At 41.9% G+C, this 14638-nt stretch overlaps 1 protein-coding gene across 2 annotated transcripts in view; it reads left to right on the top strand.

Moving 5' to 3' along the window:
- Nucleotides 1-14638, top strand: part of LOC109987541 (retinoic acid receptor beta) — a 106482-nt gene that overhangs the window by 75260 nt on the left and 16584 nt on the right. For both annotated transcript variants that reach the window (XM_020638646.3, XM_065948318.1), the window contains exon 5: nucleotides 8191-8367. In XM_020638646.3, the coding sequence (XP_020494302.3) occupies nucleotides 8191-8367 (177 nt within the window). The remainder of the gene's footprint in view (nucleotides 1-8190; nucleotides 8368-14638) is intronic.

Raw genomic sequence — 14638 nt, 5'->3', positions numbered from 1 at the left:
CCCTCTCCCACGACACTTCCTGATTTTTACAAAATAAACAGTCTGCTTTCAGGCGGCTGAAAATAGGAGGACAAAATAGCAAAAAAAGCTTGCTCCCTGGTTGTGATAGAAGCCAGTGTTTGCTGTTTGTTGGAGTGGCAGTCGGGCCTCAGATAAAGCCTTAATCTGGATCAGTGGTAATTATGCTTGCTCACAGACTGTGAGAAGTTCCTCATTATTACAAGCGATTGGATCCTGATGCGCCTTTTGAGTCCTCCTCGTCGGAAACAGAAGAGGAGCTCCCGCGCCCCTAGATTAGGTTAAAGCTCCAATTATGTGGTGAAATATTCAAATCCTAGTCTGCAGTGATTTAGGAGTTCATTGCCGGGTTAGTTGAGATAGCTGCGCGAGTGAGAGGGCTTAGCTCCACAATGAATAACGCTTCATTGACAGTGATGATGATGAAAAACGAGCCCGGCACTTTCAAAAGACAAAATAAAACATTAGGCGATCAGGCGGCTGCAGGCAGCTGCTGTACAGTAGCTCAGCCCTGTCTGGAGATATTAGCCACATTACAGTTTCTCTGCCATTGCTATCCGTCACAGGTGCTGCCTGCTTTTACTGCCCTGTACCTCCTGCATCCGTACACACAAGCCTGCGCTTCCTGCCACTGTACACACAACATGCAGAGCCCTCACTTCTGCTCCACTAGCTTGTTTTTCCGACATCGTAACTTGTCTAATTTGTTTTTATAAATGTTCTTAAATGAAATTAGGAATCCCGTGCAACCTCCTTGTTTCACTCTATTGAATTATGGGACTTGTGTAATTGACTGAGATTGCAGGAGGGTTGAAACAGCAAATTATCCTCCTCAGCTCCCCTTTTCTCTTCCCTCTCTTTCTCTCCACCCAGAGGGGAAGAGAAAGATAAGTTGCTTTAATATCAGACACCTCCTCCCCCCCAACATATGTGCACTGTGCAAACTCTCTCTCTCTCTCTCTCTCTCTCTCTCTCTCTCTCTCTTTCTCTCTCATGTCTCTGCACCTCCTCCCTCCCCATCAAACTGGACGTCAATCAGTGGAATGTGCGTCCGTAGTGCTGTTGTGTCGACTGTAGCTCGTTGTGTGTGATTTAAGCACGGCCCTAATGTGCCTCTCACTTAACCCCAGATCATGTTTAATGATCTCTCTCTCTCTCTGACTCCCTCTCTCCCTCTCTGCTGTCTCCCTTTATCTCCCCCCCCCCTCCTCCCGCTCTCTCTCTCTCACTTGGGTGGCCACACAATAGATTTTATTTGCTGGTGACAGTGTCCAGCAGCAGGCACGGTGCTAACTGCCTCACAGTAACGACCTCAGGGGGGGGGGATTGATGTGCTGAGGAGCAGAGGGACGCTCCAGCTGTCTGCGCTGGTCGTGGGCTGCAGGCGGCTGCTGTGTTAAAGCCATCTCACACTGAACGAGCTCCCCAGGCTGGGCTTAGACTGATGTTAACGTGAGAGTACCAACATATTGAGTACATATTGGATTTCCAGTAAAGGATGTCATATTAGTTGGTCACTTTTTTTCCACCTGCTGATCTTTCTTCAGCAGCTTCAGGGCTGGAGAACCTTTCTCACCTTCCTGCACATCATCATCAGTTCTTTGTCCCGTGTTATCTTCTCTTCAGTCCTTCTTTGTAACCGGTCGATTATGATAGGATACAATACAAGACGATATGGTATGATAGGATAGGATATGACACAGTAAGACACAATACGATACAGTATGATAGGATAGAAATGATACGATCTGAAATGACTCAACAAACGATACGACCCAGTAGAGTGAGTTTGGGTGTCTATGTAAGAATTAGTACATACTTCAGGATCTACTCCAGTTATCTGTGAGACTGGCTGAATGTCTTGCTGTGTTAAAGAGCCAGCCTTAGCACTTAGCAGGGAGTAACTGATTAGCCCTTTTTTTTTTTTTTTTTTTTGGAAGTAATGAATCAATTTTAAATCTTAGAAGAGAAGAATCTCGATTTTTACATGAATTGATTTTTTTTTCCACCTCTATGACAAACTATGGTATGATAGGATAGCAAAGTATAGGATAGGGTATGAAATAATACCACACAATACGATACGGTTGTGGAAGATAATGTTACTGTTTCTGCCAATGAAGTCTGGTGTCTTTAAAGAGAGTAACTTATCAATTGTTTCTGATTTGATTGAAATTGGGTCTTACTCTTTAAGAAAGAGATCCAAGCACGGCGCTACACCAGGGCGCTATAGCCCCATCATCAATGTGTCTAGCCTCGGTTAAGCCCCCTCACTTACTTCTGTAGTTTTTAAATAAACTGTAATAATAGCAACCCAACATAAAAGTCAAGCTCCCCCTTAGCACCGAGAAAAAAAAAAAATCCTGGCACTGTCCCTGAAGAGGTCGACCACTGAAGGGATCTTTTCTGTAATTCAGACACTTTGCGTAATCATTGGCGCCTGTCAGTGTCAAATACAAGAAAACTTTTTGTGCCTATGCATTTGTCATTTTGTGCCAAAGGATGTAGAATCCCCGATATATATTCCCCTTATAGTTTGCACATATAGAAGAACGGGTTAATGAACGTAACATGTAATGGTTTCAGTTTGGCCTTTTCTGAGTTTGGAATAAAAACAAAGAAAGATGAATTCTGCCATATTTGGAATGAGTTTGAGGATTATATAACACTCCTGGGACTAGGGTTAACAAAACTCCTACAGTCTGTCTTTTCTCTCGCTGCATCCCTCTGAAGACTGCAGAGTAGACATGTGTTCCCCTCTGGTTCCACTTTAAAAGTTTAAATATGAGAATTAAAATTTAAGATTGGCTCATCAGACTGATATTCTTATTTCTCTCTAACTTTAATATTCTCTTTGTCTGGGTTTTGATGTGCTTAAGTTATTTAAAGCTCCGTTTTCCTGGAGTTCATCGCTTCAATGCAGTTTATAATTGATGTGTTTGTACAATACTCGGTTTGACATGGCAAACGTTACAACTGAGTCATATTGTTGTTTTAAAGGCAGAATGTGCAAGATTTTACACATAAATACGGCAGAAATGAAGTATATCCTGTATAAATGTCTCTGAGTCATGACGGTCTACAATGAGTGAGGGTTCGATCCCCAGCTGGGCAATGTGTCCTTGGGCAAGACACTTAACCCTGCATTGCTCCTGCTGCTTCGGTGGCGGTGTATGAATGCATTAGTGTTGTACTTACTCTCTGATGTATCGTCTTCTAAGTGAATTATAACTTGACCCCTTCAATGGGGGAAACCAAAGGAAGAATCGGAGCACACAAGTCACTTAAGGCAAAATTATTTTGGTTGTAAAGGACTAATGTTTCGACACAGTTTGACTCTGAGGAAGTCTTTAGCCTTAAGTGACTCTTGTGCTCCAGACAGTACTTTCTTTGATTCTGCCTGAGAGAGAATGAGTCCTTTGAAATATAACTTGATAAACAAATTACAAAGTATGACCAAAGCTGTAACTTAAGGCAGGCAAAAAGCGCACTGTCCACTCCACTCTGATCCTCCTGTTTGTGAGAAAATCCTGTTTGATTAGAGGTCATTTCCTTTGTGCAGCTGGCTTCATTACAGCTTTCAATGCCGGATAAACATGTCTGAAGAGTGTGTTCAGAGACACAATTCACTGTTTGTCAGCGTCTCTTTGCAGCTGTATTTATGAACTGAGAATAAAAGGCTATACTTCAGTCATTTACAGCAGCAGCAAGTCTTTTTCCTAAGGCCTGTGAATCATTCTGTGTACGCTCACAACATCGCTCAGTGTTACTGCAGGCCCGAGACGTTGCTGTAAATGCACCTTTTTTGTCCCTGTTTATTGTTTGTTGAAATGCACGAGCTTTAACTCTGGTACATAATTTGAGAAACACTCTAAAGAGGGAGAGTGGACTCCAAAAAGGAAACAGTCACTTAAAAATCATGTTTACTACACAAGACCAAAACGGATGTCCAATGAAAAGGATGAAGCACAAGTCGGTATAAACTTAAAAAATGATGCCTACCATACAATGCAAACTGCTTTTAAACACATTTTAAAATCTGAAGATGTCTACAGAGACACAGACTTTTATTTTTTTGCAAAGACTGGGGATCTTGCAGTGTTGTTCACAAGATTTTAAACTAGCTTCCAGTTGAGATATTTATCATTCATCCATCAGGTGGAAGTTAAGAAGGAGATAAAATGAACAATGAAGCAGAAAAAGAGGCAGATTTTTCTTACAGCTGTGTTCAGTAGTTTATATTATATATAAACCCCAAACTGAGAGAGGCAGCTGTAGACCAGCAACTACTGTTTTCTTCAAGGTCCAACTAGAACTCTTTGTCAAAGGAGTCTGGTGGATTTAAAGAAAAATGACTTAAAAACAGTATCTAGCTCTTTCTGTGATGTTGACAGACACTGGGAATAAAAATCTTAGCCAGTTTGTGCTTCATGAAAACATTTAAGTTGACTTATTCTGATGCTTCATGTTGCAGATATTACAGCCTCTCTCCCACTGCTGTCTTCTGTTGCAATACCAAAACTGTTTGTTTCTTTTGGTCATTAAGATCCAAAATATCAATAAAAAAATTAACAAACGCATTCACCTTGAGGCGTGAGCTGATACCAGCTGTCATTGGGGCGAGAGGCGGGGTACACCCTGGACTGTTCATCAGCCAATCACAGGCCTGACATATAGAGAAAAACCAGACACACTCACATTCACACCTATGGACAATTTTAGTCACCAATTAACCTAACGAGCATGTCTTTGGACTGTGGGAGGAAGCCGGAGTACCTGGAGGGAACCCACACATGCACGGAGAGAACATGAAAACTCCACACAGAGAGACTCCTGTCCGTGGGGATTCGAACCAGGAACCTCCTCGCTTAACACTGCGGCCCTGTGCAGCCAAAGTTATATAGTTTCCACTGAAAAAGGCCTCCTTATCAATATATAACAGTATCTTCATCAGAGGGCTAGAAACCAGAAATGTTGGGAAGGATTTATGAAAGTTTATGAAAACTTTAGTCAATTAATTCAGTTTTGACCATTAACGGTTTTGGTAATACTTCCACGCTACTTGCTGGCTAAGTTCATAAACACAGTGACATGGTTGAAAAGAAGTCCAATTAGAGCCGAAACATGTTCAGTCTGCAGATCACACAGAGACCTGAACCCTGCCTGCACTCATGAAGACCAGAGCCAGCTCAAGACCTGAGGCCAGATTCTTATTCTCACTTCTTCAAAGACATGTCGTTGCATTAGACCAATATTAAGGCAGTTATTTTAATATTCCAAAATGTTCAGAGCAGCTGCTGTGTTTATTCCAAGCTGCACACAGCAGGTAAACACAGACTGTTTATTTCTCATCCGAGCTGAACAGCTTAACGTTCATAAACCCTGCGTTAGCTTCGTAAACTCACATGATGACTTCAAACGCCTCAACTGACAGTCTAGTGCAAAACATTCACACTGTGAACTGATAGTTCTTTCATTTATAACCATTATTATAATGCACTTTATGCGCTAATGTCTTTTTAGAATTGATATTAAGATTATTTTATTGTTTTTTAAATCTCTTAATGGATTTATCCCACTTGCTTTTATCTTATGAGCACACCAGAGCCCTCAGGTCTTCTTGAAGTGGTCTTTTAGTTGTTCCAAGTGTCCAAACTAAAACCTACGCTGAGGCATCTTCTTATTACCACGGCCCCCGTCAGTGGAACAATTTACCTGGAGACGTGAGGGCAGAACACAATGTAAACATTTTTAAAAGCAAACTCAAGACCTACCTTTTTAGTCTAGCTCATTTTATCTAGTTTTATTACATTTTTACCCTCCTGTGTTTCCTCATTAACAATTAATGATAGTGTTTCCTCTGTCCGTCAGTACCTGTTTTTATAGTAGTAGTAGTTATTTTTACCTTAGTTTTTGGAGGGAGTCATGTTGTTGCTTTGTGATTTATGTTTTTTTAAAGATTTGTTTTTGGGCTTTTGTGCCTTTATGGAGAGAGATAGGACAGTGGATAGAGTTGGAAACCAGAGAGAGATAGTGGGGAACGATATGCGGGAAGGAGGCCTCGAGACGACAGCCTCGATACATGGGATGCGGGCCCACCAGCGCGCCCCATTTGTGATTTATGTTGATGTAAAAGCACTTTGTCATACATTATTGTATGAAAAGTGCTATTCAAATAGAGTTTGATTGATTGATTGATTGATAATGCCTTGTGCGTTTGAATTCAGTGTATAAATGTTTTTTTTCATCATGGACTGAATCATTTTAGTGATAGGGAACAATAAGAAAATGTCTAAGAGACCTACAGCCCTAAATTTAAGAAAAGAAGATTATGAGGTTGGTTAAAGCAACAATGCTACTTTTCCCCGGTCAGCCGCTTTCAGCACTTTGTTACTTTGACAGCGAAATGAGCGATGTAGTCTCGGGTTGGGAAAAGTGCGTACAACTTTACGTCAGTGGTTCACACACACCAGCCTTCAGCTATAACAAAGCCAGTCTGTCTGATACAATGGCTGAGGCTAAGAGGACTGTGACGGATGCAGCTTCAAATAGAAAGAGAGAGAGAGTGACCGAGCGAGAGCAGAGTGTACATCCCTGTATCGTGCATTGTTTCCAATTCAGTTAGCAACTTGAGAAGCTATGGTGTGTTTAGATGAAAAGTGTAGTGAAATTCTCTCATCCAGACATGTCAGGAAAATAAAAGCTGCCTCTTCATTATTTCATTTCATCCTTCAGAGTAGCTACAGATTCATCTGTTTCTGGCGAGTCTCAGTTTAACTGTAAATAGTAAGTTACACAGAGGCTTCACTCTGGCTTACTTAAGCAGTATGAGACTGATTTCTTGTGATTTACTTGAATAAGCAGGGCTTAAGCTTGCTGAAATAACATCATGATGCAGATTTGTAAAAGGTTTGGCGACTGGAGGTTGGATTGGATGGATTCATCATTAATGATGCCTTACAGGACGTCAGGAAAAACCAACTCTGCTTGTATTTGTGATGAAACATCATCAAACAGATGTGATGTGCTCAATCTAAAATGTTTGATGTCACTATGGTAGACTTCCTTCTTTCTTCTTTTGCTCTCCATACAGACGTCTCATACTAAAAGCCAGACCTCCAGAAACAGATTCTGCATTTCATTTACAGATTTTTTTGGATTCTAAAAGGATTTAACCTGGCAGAGATATTTATACACATTGTTTTGTCTGCAGCTAATGATAGAAGTAGATCATGCATGAGCCCTGTTTGTCCCTCCTCGTCTCTGATTAGATTTGCAGTAGAGATTAGGTTTTGATCTAGAGGCAATGATGTTACAAAAGTCAACGGATTTATTATGAGTCACTGCAGCTATGAGCGTGCAGTCATGCTTTTCTACAAAAAAACATCATGCTTATTTGTCATGTGGCATGAAAGATAGGTTAGCAGACATACATGCACACACATGAAATTCTACTTTAAAACTGGTATTCAAAGTTGAAGCTGTTGCAGGATTCTGAATCAAAGGCCTTAAAATCAACAAACTGATGATTCATTCTCACCTGAGCTCACACATCACCTCCCAGAAGAAAAAAAAAAATCCTCCCATAATCCCTCTCTGCTCTCAAATACTTAACTTTCCTCCCTTTCATCTGCCATTTCATCTCCTCCTTTCCTCTCTCTGGTGCCTTACGGTACTTTTACCTCCACTTTTTCCCCATTCCTTTTCCTAAGTCTTCATTCCTCCCATCCCTATAGCTCCCTCTCCAGTCTGAGAGTGTGTCGGGTTATGGACCATATATCTGTATTAATGGCACCTCTGGCTTCAAACCACTCAGTGCTACCTGTCACAGCTCTGTTTCTGCATCCCGTCATTGCCAAAGCATCCCACTGACACTGTTAGGCTCATTATCTCAGGGCCCGGCTCGGCTCGGCTCAACACAGCTCAGCTCAGCGTATTCACAACAACAATCCTGCCAGTGTGTCTGCGAGCTCCGGTCTTATGGAGCCTATTTACTGTGTAAGTGTGACACATATAGAGCAGAGTGAGGAGATCATTAGCAGCCGTCTGTGCAAAGTAGCTGCCTCGTCATCCCCTGGCGTCTTACCCTTTATTTCTTTATGTGTGTGTGTGTGTGTGTGTGTGTGTGTGTGTGTGTGTGTGTGTGTGTGTGTGTGTGTGTGCGCGCTGCAGAACTCGAGTGCAGACCACCGCGTGAGGCTGGACCTGGGCCTGTGGGACAAGTTCAGCGAGCTGGCCACTAAGTGCATTATCAAGATCGTGGAATTTGCCAAACGAGTGCCTGGCTTCACGGCGCTGACCATCGCGGACCAGATCACGCTCCTGAAAGCTGCCTGCCTGGACATTCTGGTGGGTGCATTTGCTTTTCTTTTACAAAAGGAACCAACTTCCTGTTTAGGAGATTAGAAGTGTCTCTCCGTTGCTGAAGTTTGCAGTATTTTAATGCTTATTGTTTTGCAAAGTTGGTAGAAAACTCAGAACGACAGTTTCTGACATGCTTGGTTAAAAATTCATACATTTACCACCTCATGAAACATCTGGACTGCTTATGTAAAACAGTGTTTTTTTGAAATTTTGACAGGGAAACCAGAGACCCAGATAGGCTCTAGATTATTGTTGTTTTTTACTGACTGGAAAAAAGGACAAACATTGAAATACTTACTGAACAACTTGAACACAATCCGTAGTACAGCCCTACGGCACAATAGGAGAAAACACATGTTTGACCGGATGGGAGCTTTAAAGAAAAGTAACGGGAACACCAGAAAGTAAGGGACATTTAAGAAGAAAAAAACAATCTAACGGTTCCAAAGTTCAAGAAGATATTTCCATGTTTGCTTTATTCTTTCTTCATGTATTTCCTTTGAGCGATGAATAAATATGAATATCTATAGTCATCGCCCAACTTGGCATTCATAATATTTGAAGTGGAAATGTGTAAATATGTCCCGGTGTTACCTGTCCAGCTACAGACTTTATGACGAGTGGATGAATCCAATCCAAAGTGAAGCCAATGACGAAGTGCCTTAAACTAGCATCTTTGCTCGTGACTAGCAGGGGGCGACAGAAGAGTGCCAAATGACTCTGATTACACTTTTCTGTTCTCTTGGGGATATTTGTCATTGACTCCAGCGCTGCACACAAACAGCTGCCTCTACAGTCGAATCAATAATAAATTAAAACAACATAAACAAAGATCAGCATGTAAACAGAGAAGCACAGCAACATCATGTTTTCACATTCCTCACATTGAACAAGATCAGCACAGAAAACAAAACATAAAAGAAAAATGTTCTAGTCTCTGTCTTAAATTTCAAGCCTTCTTCGGGCCGCATCATGATGTCCATTCTGTGAACTTGAATTCAATACAGTCACATCGAGTATGCTTTAGGGCGGGACTTCCTCGTGATTGATTGATAAGTAAGTGAGTAAGTAAGACTTTATTTATATAGCACTTTTAAAACAGTTACAGTTACTTAGTTACAAATTGATTCACAGATAAAAGCAATCAAACAATTCATACAGTGAGAATTTTTTTTTTACATAAATGAATCACAAAGCCGAACAAGCCAAGGTTAAGAAGAAGAAAAGACACACAAAAGAGTAGGCACAAGAAAGGGTTTTAGGGGTTTCATGAAGGCTTGTCTGTACAGGTGAGTTCTTGGATGCTTCTTGAAACAGTCCAAAGATTCTGCTGATCTGAAGGTGTGTGAGAGTTGATTCCAAAGAGTTGGGGCTAAAACAGCGAAGGCACGACCACCTTTTGTTTCATAATTGGAGCGGGGGAAGGAAAGAAGCCCAGGATTGGACGATCTGAGTAGACGAGGGGTGGAATATGGTACGAGGGGGTCAGAAATGTAGCTGGACAATTCTTGTCCACATATAGTCACTTTTGGTGCCAAGTAACCAAGGGGGGTAGCACCAAACATGTCAACACAGATAGTTTAGCAATGTCCACTTTTTACAGTTAAAGTGCACAGCTGATGTCCCAAATCCAAAATGTTTGAATACTTTGGAGTTCAGACTGCGGCCAAATGAATCTCCAAAAAAAAAAAAACGTTGGGGTCTTGGTATACTTTCAATTCACGTTTGAGTCACACAGAGTCCCAGTCTCTTTCCTGCTTTTTTACGTGCATTCGTCATCAGACTGTGAACTAGTTTGCAAGAGTTAGTCTAAGATACACAGTTTAGATGCTTCTTCAGTGGAGTCTGAACTCTAAAATATTCAGTGATGAGCTCAAAACCTTCCCTGAACTGTTCACAGCGGTGTCGGTTATATAAACACACCTCTTTTACACATGAGGAAGTTTCCTTCTTGATCGTGTTTATTTTCTTATTTCACTCTTGTTGTTCTGTAAGAATCCATCGACTGTGTGGTGAATCGATAGCCTTAGATCTACAAGGTTTAACCTCAAGCTCAGCTCCCATTAGAGCAATCCTCAAACCTCATTGGTTGACCTACTCGGCTGGCCAAGAAAAATCAAGAAAAATCCGTTGAATTGATCACGCCAGTCAATTAGATTCTTCATGAGGAGTAGCCGTCTGAAGCAGAGATTAGATTGCACACACACACACGCATTTTTCACATGGGTCAGTCTGTCGCTCTGTGTTTGTTAATGTCGCCGAGTGTTTTTTTTAATGGAGATCAGATGTGGAAACATCTGCAGAGCCGGCCGGCTGGATGTTTGTTTGTTTATTATGTGGGAGTTGTTAAGTGGAGCAATGTCCTGTACTAATGCAGCCTCTGTAATGAGATGGAAAAAAAAAAAAAAAAAGGTGAATGGCTGCGTCTCTTCCTCTCTTGTCTCGCTGTTGTCGACTAATTAAATTATGCTTCATGGCTCAGAGACAGAGGAAGGAAGAGAAAGTGGGAAGATAGGCTTGTTATGCCTCATCAAGACCATTTTTGAACTGATGAACAAATCAGTTTGACTCTGAGGAGGAGTATACTAGTAATATAACCAACCAGATTTTCACTATCTCATGCTGCATTTAACTTCTGGAAGTTCAAATTAAATACAGGCTGTGTTGTCATGTTAGTGTAAACTTGCCTGGCCTGAGACTTGAGAGAGGTGTGAAGAGCTGAGCTATGAGTACAATAACAAAGTGAGCCTTATTGACATTTATCATAATATATTATTTAAAATAAATTCCAAATATGGGGGGGCCATATAGCCTAGCGGTTATGTCACGCGTCCCATGTACAGAGGCTATAGTCCTCTTTGCAGCGATGTTGGGATCGAAACCGACGGCGACCGGCGCCCTTTGCTGCATGTCTCCCCCCCCCCCCCCCCCCCCACTCTCTCCTCCCAACAGCGCTGCTCCTGGATTCAGAAGGAGCTGAGAGCTGATCTGCTACTTCGGTCAGCTCCGCTAGCGCCTGATAACTTGAGATCGAGCACTCGGCTGAATAAAATATTTTTCAGAGAATAATACTTTATTGATCCCCAGAGGGGAAATTGGGGATGTTATGTTGTTAAAGCCAAGAAAATTGGTGTGATGATGTTGTGAAATGAAAGAGAAAATAGTTGCCTATTTTAAATCTATGACGATTGGACTGATGAGCAGTAATATTTATTTATCAGACTAAACAATGTTTTGTTGTTTTGTGTGCTCTTCATCTTTGTTGTTGGAAAATGTAGCTAGTGTTTGTTGACCCGATCGCACTACTCGGTCAATAAAGCGTCTAAGCTGGTGAAAAGTGGGGCGCCGGTGGTGCAGTGCTTTGTGTGCACAGCCCATGCACGGAGGATGTAGTCCTCCTTTTTGCCTTCATTAGATAGGACAGCTGAGGACACGCAGGAAATGTTGGGAGAAGAGAGTGGGGGATGACATGCGGCAAAGGCCTTAGGTTGGATTTGAACCCAAGGCCGCAACGAGGACCACATCTTCTGTACGTGGGACGCCCATCATAACCGCTAGGCTATCCCGCACCCCACACTTTCTGTTTTTTAACATAAATAAACAAGATGAGAAAAATAATCTCATCCCCTCCAACTTTCCCCACAAATATCTGACCCCATTGGACTGCCTCTGTACATGTGGCGCACAATATAACCACTTGGCTACCGACGCCCAACTAGCGCTGCTTTTTCCAAACACTGCTGACAGCCAGTGCTTCTTTTAAAAAGAATATACTGAATATGGGATTGTATCTTTTTTAATTAAACATTCTTCAGCACAAACTCTTAATTTACAGCGCACAAAAACTTTATAAAGATTGCCCTAATTCATATCAAACCTGCCAAGTCTGCATCAAAGTTTGAAATAAATTGAAATTTTCAACCCACTTTGGCAAACAGGCGTTTCTCAGACAGAAGTTTTGCTCCTGACGGAGTGAGCAGCAGCCACCCACTAAAAGAAGCTTGCAGATAGCTGTCTCACATTGTTGTATTATCTGGCAGACCGCTAAAGTTTCCTTTGCTCTAGTTCTCGTCACCTCTTCATGTGGAGCAGAAACACTTTTGAGGGAAAAAAAAAAAAAAAAAAAAGGCTGAGTCAAAGAGAGTTTGCACATGAAGGCAGCGCTCCTCCGGTGTCTGGGCTGACGTCAGCGCCACGTTGTCGGGCTTTAAACACGGAGCAGACACATCGTGAGACCTCTTTGATTCTGCTCCATTTCCAGACGTTCGGCTGCATCAACCCAAATCTACCATTATGTAACCGACAAAAATAGAAGCATGGCTTATTTTCACTGTGATGATTATGCAAGTCTCAAGTCTGCAGCAGTTGGTTTCATACTTCAGGAAAAGGAGATGAAATGATGTCTGCTGAGAAGTTTGGAAACACATTCAGAAGAGTGACACACTAAAGTTAACTTTCGCAAACAGTCTGCTGTAATGTTACTTAAGGTAATGTGTGCTATGTAGCTAATCGGCTACACTTAATGCTAATGCACCTGTTTGTTATTACTCTTAGTGAAAGTGATATTAATGTACTTTATAAGGCAGCATTTAGAGAGAGAGAATAAGAGTTCCCAGCTATAGAGGCCCTCAGTACGACTGACTTTGTTAAGGTTAAATATATTTTATTAATTTAAATTTATGAGTTTTGTTTTTTGAATTTTCTGGTTTATGAATTTTTTTTTTTAAATTTCTGGTTTACGCTCTGTTATTGAGAGACATGCTTCTCACACACAAAGGCCTGAAACACACACAAACAGGATCTGTGGACATGTATTAGTGGAGAGATGTCAGAGTCCCTACAGACTGAGCTACTTTCTTAACAAACCGTTACATGGCACCCGCCTGTCAATCAGGTCAGCTACGCGCCTAGCTATGGATAACACGTATCGTTCATGAAATCAAAACAGAGCAGTTTGGAAAAAAAAAAGTGTGTGCCCATGATGACACAAATCAGACCTATTCCGTTTTTTGTACCAGGCTGTAAACATGTTTGTTTATGCTGTAAAAACTGCTTTTTTGCCAATCATGTGTGTGTGACGTCCGGGGTTCCTGCAGCCAGCCAAGTGGACACTCGACGTACTGCAGGATTTTGTACTGGCTTCATTTTAAAAGATTTGAGGTTGCCATTTGTATTTAAGCAGCGCTGTCGGCCTAAAACAACAGAAATATGAATAATTAGTTTAACCGACTAGTAATTCTGGTGCCAACTACCAGGGGTGGTGAGATGTGATTGTTCCTATAATTGTTAAATGTAGATGATGGGGAAAATGGTTCCAGGTGTTAAAATGCCAGAATGATCGTTTACCAATCAAAGCTGCAGACATGGTGTAACATCTCGTAACTGCACATTTAAAAATGTACAACCTGGCAACCCGCATATTCCTCTTGTTACTGGCTTATAACTGATATCTGTATGATGTGACTAATTGTATACTCACTGATAACGCACTACTTCATAGAGGGTGTCCTTTTAGGGAATAAACACTCTGAGAAGGTTGATTTATTTGCTCTTGAAGGACAAACGAGAGACAGTTGAAAATTGAGAGAGGAGCTGGCACAGGGTACAAGATGATCTGCATGTGGGTGAGGGAGTACAAATTAATGATTAATGCATGAAGATGCATATTTATGTGAGGTGTAAATGGAAAATAGCTTCATCAGATCAACCTGGTTAAATGAATGCTGATGTAAATGTGGATCAGTGTGCGCTACATGCAGTGTCTATGTGTGAGTGATAACGCATGGGCTGTGGAGTCTGTGTTGACTCAGTCATACATAGAGCAGTGAACTGAACTCCCAGAGACTCAGAGGTGAGAAGTTGAAGGCCGGCTGTGATGACTTTCTGGCTCTCGCTCAGCCATCAGCATCCGCTCACCAGCACAATTCTGTGGTGAAGGGCGTACGTATTGTGCACGAGGGCTGGGTGAGGGAGTGTCAGAGTGAAAGATCAAACACTGTGTGTGTGTGTGTGTGTGTGTGTTTATGTGCGCGTGTGTGAGAGCGAGCGCAGGCCTGGCCAGCCGGTGCGAGTCACCGCCAGTAGCCATGTTTTATTCTGTTTCATGTTGCAGACACGCCTGCCACTCACTGTCAGAGCCAGCCCACTCAAATAGCTTCAAAGAGCTTCACATCAGCATCAGTGGCTTCATTAGGTGTACACACACACACACACACACACACACACACACACACACACACACACACACACACACACA

Source organism: Labrus bergylta, chromosome 19 (assembly GCF_963930695.1).
Source record: "Labrus bergylta chromosome 19, fLabBer1.1, whole genome shotgun sequence".
NCBI lineage: Eukaryota > Metazoa > Chordata > Actinopteri > Labriformes > Labridae > Labrus > Labrus bergylta.
This window is presented reverse-complemented; position numbering and strand designations above follow the sequence as displayed.